Below are 15,247 nucleotides of genomic sequence, written 5' to 3' on the forward strand. Positions count from 1 at the left end.
TAACATACTTTTTTTTTTTATCTTGGAAAGACTTTTTATTTCATTATAACCATTGAACACATTTTGAGGGAACTTTTGAATGACCCTGGCCTAAGTGGTTTGTTCTCAGTGGGAGAAAGGAGGAGGAGAGCTATGGAGCAGTTCGTAAGTGGCATACATGCTTTGGGAAGGTTGGGGTGGGAGAGCAAGGATGCATATTACCGTAATGCAGAGGGGACAGCAAGTATTAAGCAAAATTGCCTCTTTAAACAACAGAATTTGATTAGGGAAGTGCAAATTGATGAAGATTGCCTTAGAAATAAAATCAATTGGATTATAAAGCTAGAAGTGGAGATTGTCCGCGCTCGATGTGATTTGCTTTGTAATAATGCTGCTTTAGATAAGAATTACGAAATGGAGTCTTCGATCTTTTATATTACAAAAAAAAAATTAAGGATTTTTCTGGCTGAGGGGAACACGACCAGGAACAAATCAAAAAGAAGAATGGGTTTGATTTGTTATTCTGAGTTTGTCGAGCCCCGAGGACATTTTGTGCTCCTGTTTGGGGAGATTGTTGAGTTTGTATTTTCACCATTGTGAAAGGCCCTTTGCAAGGTTTCATCAAATGATTTCAGAGAAGTCAGAAACCAAATCTCCCAATGTTGTTACCCCTGATCTTGGGGTTGTCTTTGATGTACAGATATATGGGAGAGCACAGGATGAGGAAAGAGCGCTTTTTTTTAAACAGAAGAATGCGGCATCTACTAGAATGAAAGTGAGTGGCTGCACCGTCTGTGGGATCCTTAAGTGATCCCGGCTGGTGTCGCTTCTGGAATGAAGAGCTTTGATGCTTTTGCTTTTGTGGAAAAGCTAGCAGCAAGAGGAGGGAACGCTGGGTCCATCATGTTGACCTTTAAGTCTGATTCACCAGGAACAGTATTCTTCACCAAACTTTTATATAAAAGGATACGTAGATATATCAAACTGCACATTTGCTAAGGAAATTAACTAGAATGCATTATCAATTCTTTTTTGCTTTGGGAAAAATTAAATTTTTGCTTTAATAACCACCGAAACAGGTTTTGTCTTAAGTAAAATAAATTTAACTAAAATTATTTGCCATCTTTTTAGAGTAAAGAACAGTAGCTTAGGAAAAAGATTTCAAGTAGAGGTATCACAGATTGTTGTTTTTTTTATAACTGAACTACTGTTTCTGGTTTTTGTCTTTTTTTTAAGTTATAATTAGAGATCGGGATGATGGAGAACATCAAGGCTTTTTATTTTTTTAAAATAAAAACAGTCATATAAACAAACAAAAAGGATACATAGAAATAGATATCTGGAAGACTTTGAATCCTCTATCCCTGATCTAATGCTTCATTTAGGAAAGGAACTTAGGAAGAAGTTTTTGAAAGTGCTGAAATTGACATTTTCGCTCAGTGATTGGAGCTAGGATGGCAAGCACTGAGCACACACGGCGCATGCTCCTCACTTGCACATGCTCCTCACCTGCGCATGCGGCCGCCGTCCCTAATCCGTCAGAGTACAGTCTCTCTCTCAGTCCAGATGTGGTCTCATTATCTTTCTTAACCCAGCGCAATAGGCAGCTGGTGCTGAATTGATCAGAATTACGTAGGAGATAAAACCTGTTTGTTTACCACACCCTCATACCCCCTACAGTAGGTCATAATGTGAACTGAAAAATGGTCTGAGTGTTTTTGAGTAGGAGGCTCTTCTGGGTCCCGTCTCCTAACCAGAGATGGGAGAAGAATGGCTCCCATCCCCATTACCGTCACCCATAGGGCTTCTCCTGAGAGTGTGCTGGCACTCTGGGTACAGAAGGGCTCAAGCTAGCTTTCACCTCCAAGGACGTGGCTGTTATTGAGAGAAGCGAAGGGGAAGGTAGCCTAAGATGCATGCCAAGTAAGTGTTGTGTTGAATAAATAGCAATTTAAGAAAGAGGAGCTGAAATCCTGTGGGACTGAAATCTGGGAAAGAGCTATTTTGTGCAGTAGGAGGGCCAACTTATTTTGAATATGCTCACTTTGTTGCTGATCTGTGTAGAAGGTAAAAAAAAAAAAAAAACCTTCATAGGAAGTTTGGGGAAGGTAAAAGCTTAACAAAATAATTGAATCTAAGAAGTATTGTAGCATGGCAATAATGTTGACTTGTTATCTGCACCTTTCTCCTTGGTTGCTGACCTGTGTTCTGGAAGAGAAGAGTTAAGGTAGATGGTAGTTAACTGAAATATTGGAATTGGGGGTCAGGGAAGGTGAGAGCTATGCGGGAATAAGTAAATGGATATTTTAGTGATTTGCTTGTTCTTGCACCACTCTTCCTCCTTGAGTGGGGCAGGCTGAGGCTGACAGAGGAAGGCTTGCTTTAGTTATTCAGGGTCAGAAGTATATTTAAAAGTGTGAATTCTTGACATAATTTGTATAAGCAATTGAACTATATGGGAAGTGTTTTGTGCAAGGAGTTTCCTCATCTTTTAATACAGCTAACTAGAATCCTGCATTATTTGGTAGATTTCTGTATTGTACTTTCTAATATTTATAAAATTTGGGTTTTGTTATTCTCAATGTTTCACATACAGTTTTGGTGTCATACTCCTATAATAAATTACTAAAATTAAAAGGAAAAAAATTTTTAAGGGATAGTAGGATTGAATATTATTCTGCAGTAGGCCACATAAAGTGACTCACTGGTAGTTCAGAAAGATATTCCTTAAACATGACAAATTGACTTTTTTTTTTTTTTAGGGGAAAAGGACATACTCTATTACATTGGTTATAACATTGCCTAGCTACATCCCACCCTGAAATTCATTTTTTAAGTATTTGCTGGATCAAGCCCTCCAAGCAAGATAGATGAAGATTGTTTTTTTTTTCTCAAATTTTAAAAAAATCTTCCCTTGTTTTGGAGGAACAGTTTGGTGCTTGCTCTGGCAGCACATATACTAAAATTGGAATGATACTGAGGAACACTTTGAGTAGAATAGAGATGCCAGAGAATGAACAGTTGAAAGCCTAACTTTCCCCACCAGGCCAGGCAACTTTGTATAGAAATCACAGCAAATGCTGGAAATGACAGTGGTTTCCTCATTTGTGAATAGAAGAGTTGTAAGAGCCACCTCATTTGTGTTATGCTGGATTTAGTGTGACCACTAATGAGAGGAGGTTCCTTTGTATGTTGACAACCAGATGTAGTGATCTTAGGAGGCTACAGACAAAATGCTCAGAGAACTAGGATGGATGTATATAAAGTGTATAAAAACAAATCCTGGTTTGAAACAGAACCACTACGACCAAGCTATTATAATTTATCTGTAGGAATCAGTGCTTCTTCAGATTCATGGGGTCAGCCTTTAGTTATTCATCCACAAGATATTTATTGTGATATAGTCCATGCCAGGCATGGTGATAAGTCGTGAGAATACAAGGCCGAGTAAGTACAGAGAGCCATAGTCAAGAACAAACACTTGCATTTTGAAGTGAGTGCTTCTAGTAAACATAAACTTAAGATCTTGGGAGCATGCAGAGGAAAAGTTCCCTGATTCCACCTTAAGTGTGGAGAAAGCTTCATAGGGAAGCTCTGCGTGGGTGCGGGGGGTGAACAGGGGTTTGCCAGTGGGAAGAATGCTTGTGTGGGAATATAAAACTGGAAAAGGCCTTGAGATTCATCCGTTTTACTTTCTCTACCATCTAAACCAACCTGGACAGAAAGTAAGTCATGTATCTTTCTAAGATGTCCAGGAAAGGAAATCATATTGAGTCACTAGTGTATTTGACCCACGTTTTCCATTGAGTTTAGCAGTGAAATTTCAAGTCATGGTACTTAAGCTGCCAAACAGAATTTAACAATCAGCATTTCTCCTAATCCAGTCACTTTTTACCTTAAAGTAACTACCCCAGCCTCACTGAGCTCATCTTTTGTGGGTCTCTGGTAGTCCAGAGTTTTCACGGATGGTCTCTGCACCTGTGTCTGGAAGAGGAATAAGTTCTGGGGTACCAAGTAGCCAGTTTCAGGCTCTTTGGGAACATAGCCAGAAACACTGGGCCCTGAGAAAAAGTCCAGGATGCTCCTACTACAGAGTCGATCCAGTGAGAAGAGTGGGGAGGGAATCCAGCTTTCCATTTCTCCGCTGCTCTTGTGCTTGCTCAGTGTGGAACAGAACCCGCGGCTCTCTCGGCTCCAAAACTCACCCTTCACAAGTTCTTTGTTAAGATGAGAGGACGTTGTTTGGGGAAACAGTGCTGGTTAGACTCTGAGGTTTGGGACGACTGTTGGTGGAACCTTACCCTAGGCCCGTGTGTCTGACCACCGGAACCACTCGCAGAATTCTGGCCTGCAGTCCTCTTTCTAGGACTGTTTGCTGGAGGAGAAGGGGAGGGAAGCAGGTGGAAATATCTGGCTGTTCTTTAAAACGAAGGTAATTTTTAATAGCCAACCATTTGTTTCTCTGTTCCCCTCTCTTTGCTTTAAGGAGCCAGCTGTAAAGAAGATATTGAAAGAGTTAAAAATACTGGCCTTTCCCATAATGTCCTATAGTTGGGACCACTATGATTTTGTGGTTTTGAGAATACCCACTCTGGCTCTACCACTTATTTATAGGATACAGCTGATCATGAAACTTGGTTTCATTTTTTTTTTTAAACAAAAAGGTAGATTTAATGCAATAACAACATTAATCTGAGGATAAATCCACAACAGACTTTAAAGTTTGAATTTTTTTTTTTTCCTTTCTTGGCAGAGAGAATGGTTTTCTTAAAGCACATAGGACTGAAGATGTCAAAACAAAATGTAATCTCTCAATGTCCAGGTCAAACAGGCTTGGTCTTCCCTGCTGCCCTCCTAACACTTGCCACTGGCCAAGGTGATAAATTTCTCTCATCTAACTCAGGATGGATGTTAGTTTCAAGAGTAACTAGATGGTTTGTTTCCAGAATCATCTTCTTGTGATCCCATGCTCTTTTGTACAAACTGGGGGTTCACTGTGATCCCCTGGTCCGTGGCCTTCAGTCGCTCATCCAGCTCTATGCACTTCAGCATCTCCTGGTCGATGTTATGAAGCATGGCTGGATTATTATATTTTTCAGGGTTATCATGGAAACTGACCATACCGTCCTTCTGATTAATACTTGCAAAAATTTCACCATCCTCTATCATGTGTAAGACATATTTCTCTGCCTCCTGAGGTCCAGATAACTGCACATGACTTGCCATATCTTGTAATGATAATGTTAAAAAGGTCTTGGTTAGCCTTTGAATATTCTTCTTATAAAGAGAAGACAGGCATTGCTTCACCAGCCCCGGGTTGTTATCACGAGTAAAAGTCTCACTGTGCTTGTTCACCAGGTTGCGGAGTTCTGAGGGATTATTGGTTGAATAGACTTGTGCTAACTCATGGTACATATTGCTAAGAGGCTTAATGAATCTACCCACAATTTGAGACATATATTTCGGTAGCTGTTGTACTTTTCCAAGTAATATCAAAGAAACTAGAATATACTTTTTATAGGATTCCAACATGATGTGACTGACCGCCATGGCAGGAGTAGTTACAGCCTGTTCATAAAAGTACAGTGCTCTTTCGAAGTTCTTCAGCCCGGTATAGATCATCCCTCCATAATAATAGTAACATAAAAAGTGCTTTGCATCATAGGCTCCATTCTCTTTACAGATATCTATCATGTCCACATGAAGGTATGGAAGGGCAGGCTTAAAGCATTTTGCCAGCAAACAAAGCTGGCGGAGATCTGCGTGTATTGAGGTCAGCTGGTTTGTATTCATCTGCATCTTGTCTATGGCTTGCTTTAGGATGCCAATTCCTCAGAGAGGCTGTTTCCTTTCCACAAGTGCGTTTGTCAGCTGATGGCAAAGCCCAGCAAAAGTGTCTGTTGCGTATCAGATGTGCTCCCCGTTACAAGTGCTGATGAAAAGCTGAACCTGTGAGAATAACGTTTCGAAGTCAGGAACACTAGGCATGGAAAACTTCACAAATAAAACAGCAAGGACGCCTAAGGAGTGCTCTTGTACATCCAGAGCCCCGAGCACAGTGTCCGGATGGGATAAGTTCTTTGCAAGGAGTTCCCCACTCTTGTTGATCAGTTCACAAAGCTGAGTCATTTGCCCTTGATCCGAGAGCTGGCGGACACTGTTCACGAATTGCTCCAGGGCAGACGCCATGTTTCCCCCCAGGGCGGCCGGAGCAGCAGAGGCGGCTCACGCGGGAAAAGGCGGCTGCTCTAGGAGGAGGGGCCGCGGCGATCCTCCACCGGTTTCAATTTTTTTAAATAAAATAGGAAAAATCGTTTCTACTTTATAGTTCTTGGGAGAATTAGACATACTGCATGTAATATAAATGCCTCTCTCATTGTAGTTGCTGAATGAAGTGCAGTTTTTGACAGTAAGGAAAACTGTCTCTGAAATCCCTGAACTGCTGTCTTAATTTGCCCCACAACTGCTTTAAGAAGGTTCTTAAGCACTACATTTAAAGTTGAAGTATTTTAAAGACTTTCTTTTTTAAAAAGATTTTATTTATTTGAGAGAGAGTGAGAGAGAGAGAGAGCACTTGAGACAGGGGAGGGTCAGAGGGAGAAGCAGATTCACCACTGACCAGGGAGCCCGAAGCAGAAGTAGGACTCGATCCTGGAACTCCAGGATCATGACCTGAGCCCGAAGGCAGTCGCTTAACCAGCTGAGCCACCCAGGTGCCCAAAGTTGAAGTATTTTAAATAAAATACTGCAAAATCTCAAAACGTGTGTGTCTGAGCTGGTGCATGTACGTTGCTGCTCACACCCAGCTTGTGAACTAGTGTTGCCGGAAGTGGGCTGTTTGATGTTCCAAGTTGTGCAGTTGTGCAAAGTTCATGCACTTGGGTTGAGAGGAAAATATTAGATCTGCTTTAAAAATACTTTTTATCTTTCAAAATTATTTGTTGTGTACATCATTTATATACTGTTCCAGTAGAGTAGTGAATATGTAAATTGTAAAAATATAAATAGGTGTGTATATATTGGAGATACCAACTCAATTTTTTAAACTTTTTAAATTTATGACCATAAGAGTTAAATTTATGACCAAAATTCTTCTTGTTGAGTCCAGTTTCTTAGGATTTTATCTTATTAAATGTTTGAACATGGGTTTGAGATTCAGCAAGATTAAAAAATAAGGGCGCCTCAGTTGGTTAAGCAACTGCCTTCTGCTCAGGTCATGATCCTGGAGTCCCGGGATCGAGTCCCACATCGGGCTTCCTGCTTAGCAGGGAGTCTGCTTCTCCCTCTGACACTCTTCCCTCTCATGCTCTCTGGCTCTCATTCTCTCTCTCTCAAATAAATAAATAAAATCTTTAAATAAAAAAATAAGGACCATTTAAAAAATGGACAGTTTTATTTTCATTCTTTTCTACATCTTTTTTGCTAGTAATTTTCTACCCAGTGCTATATTTTTCAAATTTCTTGGATTTGCCTTCTAGTTCCTAATTTGAGGACTTAATACAGTTTGGGAAATAAAAGACACCAGAACAGAGCCCATCTGTCTCAATAGGTTTCTGAAGTTTGTGTTGTGAACCTTTTCCCGTGCACACATTTTATTTTTGGTTAGGGACTCCTGAACCATGCAGTGAAATATTTGCTGAATATCCCATTTGCAGAATCCATTTTTTGTGCCTCAAGTGAGGTCGTGTTCTTGGTCATGGTTTTTAGTCTGTCTTTTAAGAGCATGATACTGCTTTACCGTGAAGAACTTTCTGCTTCTTATCACACAGTTCTTTCAGGTAGCCATCTCTGATTGTTTGAAGACCTTTTTTTTTTTTTTTTCGGCACATTAGCAGAATTCCTGATCACGTTCTCTGGCCCAAGATGCCCTTACAAAATCTATCTCCCCAGAGTTCGATTTCGTTTGCACCTACAGGTAAATTGTGATATGGTTACTCTTCCTATCCTGGGCCGGGGGCGGTGGCGGGGGGGTGGGGGGGTGGGAAGTAAAACCAGAAAGTGTGTTGTAATACATTTTGTTGCCAGGACCTTTGGTAACAAAGGGATAATAACAATGACAAAGTATCCAGAAAGTGGATTCTTCCTTCCTCTTTGCCCTGATGCCCCCACAACTTGTAAGAGCTGGAGCTGACCCCACCACCCTCTCTGGGCCCAGGCTGCTTGTGCTCAAGCACTGAATATAAAGCACGGGGTTGGGTGTGGTCCAAGGACCCACCTCCAGTAACCCACACATTGTTCTTCCCATCTTTAGGACCAGCCGGCTCTCAGGGTTCTCATCAAACTATACAGCATAACATAGTCCATCCCTCCAATAGTTATTAGCTGTTCTTACTGGGCTACACTTTGCCACAGCTAACTTCCCATAAGGTCTCCCTGTTAATGTGTACTTAATAAGAATGGAGAAGAGAAGAAAATATGTACATGTACCATAACCTGCATGTTTACATCTCTCCATTAACACTTGTTTGGGTAAATAAATAAAATCTTTGAAAAAAACAAACACTTGTTTGGCTCTCCTCTCAATGCCTGGTCTGGTTGGTTCCTTATTTTTTTTTTTTAAGATTTATTTATTTATTTTGAGAGAAATAGAGACAGCGGGGGGCGGGGGAGGGAGAGAATCTTTCGAGCAGACTCCCCGCTGAGTGCAGAGCACCACGTGGGGGGCTCTGTCCCAGGACCCTGAGATCATGACCTGAGCCCAAACCAAGAGTCAGACACTTAACCCACTGAGCCACCCAGGTGCCCCCCTGGTCCAGTTTCTAGTGTGTATTTTTGGTTTAAGGGTTGTTTTTATTTTGCTTAGGGTAAATTGAAAACCCAGAGGGGAAATTTTCAATTATTTCTGTAGGAGTTTTCCTGAGTTGCTAACAATGCCCTTATTTGTTGTCTAGCCACTGTGCAAACTGGCTTTGACAAGAGCCACTGAGAATTGAGCTTGTGTTCTTTTTTCATATAAAAATATATTAGCCATCTTTTGATCTTTTTTCCAAAAATCTCTTGTGGCTGGTACAGCTTACTTTTTCATAGCTTCTGAAGTAAAAACACATTTTTTTTAAATGCACAACTATAGATTCTTCATTCTGTAACAAAGCCTCAAATGATAATAATTCTTCGCTTTAAGGTTCTGTGATAAAGCTGAAAGATGGACATACTGGCAAAAAACTTCAAAATCAAATTTTATTTGTTGAAAATGGAAAAGGCAAAATAGCCTATTTGGCTTAAATCTGCCTTCACGATACCTCTGTAGCTGCTAGTTTTAATAAAGACATCTGAAGCAATGGAACTTTGGGGTGGAGGAGGGTGAGTGTGTGATTGGACCTTTTTGAAATTACAGAAATTCTCAAAACATTTTGTACCTAAAGGCTTTTAAAAGCAGTGTTCCATTCATACAAATTTAGATACATAATCGAAGTTTATAATAGCCCTCTGTGCAGTTGGTTGCTCCATAAAAAATCTGTACTAACAAGAATCTTTATCTGGGCTGTTTAATGAGTAACTCCCCATTCACAGACTTGCATTAGGCGTACCTGGGAAGTCTTGTTGCCCCTTCTGAAGGCTTGCCTCATACATGGCAGCCTCATACTCATTCTCCTGGTGTTTTGTTTTGAAATCAGTCACTGTTACAGATATATATAATTATACATACAGAAAAATATATATAAATTTTCCCTCTGACAATTTCCTAGGTTAAAACTGCCTAGGTTCATTCAGATTACACATTGACAACCTACTGTGTGCACACAATGCTTTGATCCTAAACCAAATTAGGTTGTAGGTGGCTTTTAAGGATATTAGTTAATATTCAGAAAGCCTATGAGTTTTTCTTAAATTAAATATAGCATGCTCTTTGTTTTGTGTACAGATAACCAAAGGTTTTGTGCAGTTGCGTTATCTTGAAAGATATCATTTTGTTTGACAATTTGATAATAGTTATTTGCTCTCATTGATGTACTATTCAAGAAACTTTGAAATTACCATTCTAAAAGGAGATGAGGAATCTTTACAAGTAAATAATTTCACTTAATGTTTGAAGAAATATGTGAATCAAAGACCTCAGGATGATCAAGTCAGCCTATGTGTGAAGGTTTCTGGATAATTGCTCTAGATTTGTTCAAACTCTTATGACACTGATAATGCCAAAAATGAAAGGAGCAATGCAAACACTGCAGAAACTGAGAAATCTAAGTTGGCTCAGTAACACTCACCTCTTCCCTTTTTTTTTTTTTTAAATTATCACCTGATTTAGATTTAAAAATAACTTTGCAATTGCAGACTTCCAAGTTTATCCCGGTGTTCTCAGTGCTGTGGGCTATATGTGGATGCTCAGTGTGTGTTAACAGTACTTTTGTAACCATCTCGGGAATTTTAAAATGACTTGTTATTTCTGTGAAGTCACAAAAAAACATGACTGCTGAAATATGCAAGAATTAGAGCAAGGTGATAGAATCTGGAACACCTTATAAAAGCCTGACCTTACACTTTAATTTATTGAACTCCCACACAATCTTTTCTTCTCAAAAGTTTAATTGAGCTGCACTTGGTTTTTGTTGATTAGGATAATTATGCCAGGATGACTTTAAAATCTCTTTGCATGCACTGTTTAGCTTGGGCACTTCTTATAATCACTTGGAGAGGGACAGGAGTGTCCTACCCAGAATTCCCAGGGTAGGGCAGTGGGGAAGAAGAGCAAGGTGAGTTTAAGGAAGCAACTACCTTTGTTCTGCACTGCTAGGGTTGGTCATTGAATTGAAAGCTGCATGACTGGAAGGAGCCAGATCAGTATGAAACCAAGCAGCAGAATATGCGGTGAAAAGAACACGGGCCTTGAAACTGGACAAAACCTGGATTTGAATTCTGGGCATGAATCCTGGCACTGACACTTTTAGCTATATGACCTTGAGCTACTGAATTCCAGACTCAGTTTTTTTTAAATGTATTGTGGAGGATGGGAGCTAAATTAACATGTCTTTGCTTAGCACAGTGTCTGGTGCAGTAGTTACTCATTTTTTTTTTTCCAGCTCATAATATAGATATCTATTCATCTTTGGCATATAATTAAGGATGAATGCATCATTCATTTTTATTGGCTTTTCATTTTTTAATCATTAAAGTAATGCCATGGCATTTCACAGACCCTGAAAGCTCAGTTTAAAAACAATTTGGGGCATATTCTTCTGCTATGAAGAACAAGCTATTCTCTCAAGATATCTTTGATATTTGATATTGTGCAATAGAAATGATACGGCCGACGTCAAATCCGAATTGATTTTCCCAAGAAGAGTGTCAAGCAATTGTGCGTTTGCACCTAGCTGAAATCTGAAATGATTTTCCTCTCTCTCATTTGTGTGACTCGTTTTCATTGTGAAGGCAATTCATAAAAACAATGCATAATCAAACCTGCCTATCAAGATAAACCATTCTCTAGCCCACTGATTTAAATTTTTTAAGAACAAACAACAAACAAAAAACCCCAGCCCTTTCATGACCAAACTACAAAGCATCCTTCAAACAGATTATAAAATTAATAGAATTACCTAACATAAATATTTAAAAAGCATTTCTAAACTGCTTCCTAACCTAGACCTGTATGTTCGTTACAGCAGGTTAGATTTAAGTATTTTCCTGATGTTTCCTGATAATTAATTGCATATCCTCCTGGAATCAGATATTACAGTGTAGCTAAACAAATTAAATTGAAGACCAATTTAGAGATAAGTGTTGAGCTGGAAATGTAGCCTCACCTTGGTTTCAGACAACCTCACCCTTTAAATAAGATATAATAAACCGTTAGTCCTGAGTCTTTTTTCTTTTTTAGTTATTACATCTGCTTATTTGATTCTAGAGTAAAACCGTTCAACCTTTCCTCTCAGTCCTAAGTCATTAAATGAATGCTTTGTGGGATCCTAGAGAAGGTTTTGTTTCATAATTATATCAGTTTATGAATCAGTTTAGGAAATACAGAAACAATTGCAAATTTAATAATCCTGGAGATCATGGTCACCAGTTTAGTGAAGTTATTTTTACTGACTTTATTGGGGTAGAGGATCTGCTTTCTGTGTGACTCCCCTAACCTATTTAATTAATACTTGATGACACAGCAGTTTTATGAGTTTGTGCCCTGAAATTGCTTATTTTGAGAGCAGCAGGTTTCTCTAAGGACTATTTACTTGGGATTTTTTTTTTTTTCTTTTTCCCTTGCTGCTGCTACAAGTCAGAAACTTTCTAGACCAAACCAGAACTATTCTGATAAATCTAACCTCATTTACACATTAAACAAAAATGTCCTGTTAGGTCTAATCTGTCACAAGGGAAATATTTTTTTCCTTTAACATACAAATGAAAGAGCTAGGTTAAATATAGCAGATAATCGTAATGCAGTGAACATGCTGAGGACCCATAAGAATGGCTATTTACCAATTTGAGTTCCCTAAATGAGGGCAGTAAGCATAGGAGCCTGTGGTCCGCTGGAATGAATGAGCAGAGACAGAGGTGACCTTTGCATCAGGGGAAACACATCATTCTGCTTCTGGCTTTTCACAGCTTATGTGTTTGTGTGTTTAATGTATGACTGAACCTGAAAGTTCATCTCTAATCTTGGTCCACAGGGAATGGCAGAAATCGTAACCAGCCAAATGATACAAATTTAAATTTCCTGTGGAGGAAAGGTCAGTAATGTTCTGTTTGTTCGCCGGGGACAGTCTCAGCACAGCAAGCAATCCTTCTGATTAAAATTCCTGTTGAGAGCTAGTGGTTTGTCTGATTGAAAAGCCAAATAAGTCCTTAATCACCTAGATAAGATGACATCACCAGGACATCATAAACTGTCGAACAGATGAAAAACCCCTCTCAAATATCAACTTCATTTCAGAATTGAAAAACAAAAACATAGAGCTGCATTTAACAGCAACTGTTTATAGTTCTGTGATGTAAGACCTCCAGCTTCCTATAATTCCCATTGTTCTCTAAAAATAAAGACCCATTTAACCGAGGAGGACTGGCAAGTGATCTTGTGATGGATTTCAGTTATTGCTCAATGTGCAAGACTAGGCAGAGGACCACGACAGCCTGTCGACACTGCTGGGAACCTCTGGCTTGAGGGGGCGCCGGCTGCCTTTGCCGCCGGTACACACCAGTTTGCACACTGGTGCTGTTGAGGAAACCACACTTTTGTGGTTGGCTTCTGCTTTTCTAGTGGAGAACCTAGCCCTTTTATAAGATGAGCACACAGCCGGTTTATTTAGTTGGTAACAAGCAACTGACCTGATGAATTAGGACAGCAAGAAGATTTCGTTCCCTTGCCCCATCCTTAAAGTTCTTGTTTTTTTAACCGTGGGAGCTTTGTATCTGTATTACCTCCATCTAACGAGGACCTTCCTATGCAGTCTCAAGATAGACTTTATCCCGAATTTAAAATAACCTCAGATGCACCATTTTAACTAGAGGCCAACAAAATGATGTTATACCCTTGTTAATGTTTCTAATATTAGATTTTACTTGACAGTCTCTTCTTACAGTTTACTTCTTTTCTTTCTCAATTGTGATGTGCACTACAGTGCCTGATGTTTTTCCTTCTTGTAAGCCAGGAGAAAGTAACACGAAAGACAAGTTAAGAAAAGACCTACATGCGGATGAAGTGCTTTCCAGCCTCACGCTGAAATCACATAAAGCAGTGTGTTTTCCCTCACTCTGTGGTGTAAGCAGAGCTCCCGAAGAAAGCCAGGGGCTGGGTTTGCTTTCAGCGAGGCCCTGGGAGTCCCTGTTTGAGGCTTCCCATCTTGTCAGCGCTGAAGGGCTGAAGGAGAATTCAGGGATTTCTCACAATCAGTAAACCCTGACATTTTTGTCTTTAATCCCTTTCAGTGTGAATTCTGTCAGCTGATTGGAGAAGACTCCCAATTACAGTCTAAGCTGCTCTCCAGGGTCTAAAACTGCTCAAGAAAAGGGCTTTCTGTTGAGGAATATGAGAGCATCTGTGTTTTCTGAGCTTTTGGCTTTTCATACGAAATTATAATAAATTGTGCATGAAGGTGAAACACTGAGGATGATGCAGCCTTATTAAATTGAATTTAGTGGATGGTTAATTCTGATGATGCTGAAATATTGCTCATTGTGAAGTAGGCACATTGGTGCCAGGAAAGTCCTTGGTGCATTTGGCGTGGAGCTGTGACATTTAGCTATGAGGCCGGAGTGAAACATGAATAGAGCTGACAGCAGGACGAGGGCTAAGTACTTGAGTGGTCTCACTTCTAATGCGTTTGGGTAGTTCTCTGTGTGCCTAATGATAATTAAGAACTTTCTAGGGCGCCTGGGTGCTTCAGCTCCGGAGTCCCAGGATCGAGTCCCGCATTAGGCTCCCTGCTCAGCAGGGAGTCTGCTCCCTCAGACTCCCCCCTGTCCTGTGCTCTCTCTCTCACTCTCTTTCTCTCTCTCTCTCAAATAAATAAATAAAATCTTTTTTAAAAAAAGAACTTTCCAGATTTTCTACTTAGTAAATATATGCTATTGACTCAAATAGATTTAGAAGGCTTACCGGTCAGATAAGTAGGTTTGGGATATATTTTTAAATATCTAAGTCACACATTCTCTGTTATCAGAATCAGACTTATTTTCTGTGCAAAAGTGAATCTAATACCAAAGAAGCTGAAATATTAACTAATGCTTAGTAGGTTTTCAAAAGCAAAATACTTTCAAATGTTTATCCGTGTTTTAAATGGACACCTGCTCTAGGAAGCAAAGGACACATGGAGGCAAGTTCACAGACCGAAAACTTGATAAAAGTTTCTTTGTGGACAAACAAAATGATAACAAAAAATGGAAAAAAAAATAAAAACCTTCAAACATTTTTGCCGAGCCTAGTGTATAATTTCACACTACTAAGCGCTGACAAGGCTAGTGAACCCCAAGAAGGTGAATAGGGCTTTTTCTCATTATTCATATAGAATTAGCTACAGATGGTTGTGTCTTGAGTGATAATTTGACTTTTTATTTTATTTTAATTAATTTATTTATTTGTCAGAGATAGAAAGAGAGAGCACAAGCAGGGGGAGCCGCAGGCAGAGGGGGAAGCAGATTCCCCGCTGAGCCGGGAGCCCGACACGGGGCTCGATCCCAGGACCCTGGGACCATGACCTGAGCTGAAGGCAGATGCTTAACAGACTGAGCCACCCAGGTGTCCTGATAATTTGATTTTTAACCCCAATTCCGTAGTATCCACTTTTAAGGTCTTGATATTGTGAAATTCTTTTGTTTTAGTACTGAGTGGGGTTTC

General features: G+C 39.8%; 1 protein-coding gene across 1 annotated transcript; it reads right to left on the bottom strand.

Moving 5' to 3' along the window:
- Positions 1-4,721: 4,721 nt before the first annotated feature.
- Positions 4,722-6,393, bottom strand: LOC113929884 (COP9 signalosome complex subunit 3-like). Its single transcript, XM_035727802.1, is given in 1 exon segment — positions 4,722-6,393. A coding segment is annotated over 1 exon segment (1,272 nt). The 5' UTR covers positions 6,169-6,393; the 3' UTR covers positions 4,722-4,896.
- Positions 6,394-15,247: the final 8,854 nt, after the last annotated feature.

The sequence above is a fragment of the Zalophus californianus genome, chromosome 5 (genome assembly GCF_009762305.2).
Source record: "Zalophus californianus isolate mZalCal1 chromosome 5, mZalCal1.pri.v2, whole genome shotgun sequence".
Taxonomy (NCBI): domain Eukaryota; kingdom Metazoa; phylum Chordata; class Mammalia; order Carnivora; family Otariidae; genus Zalophus; species Zalophus californianus.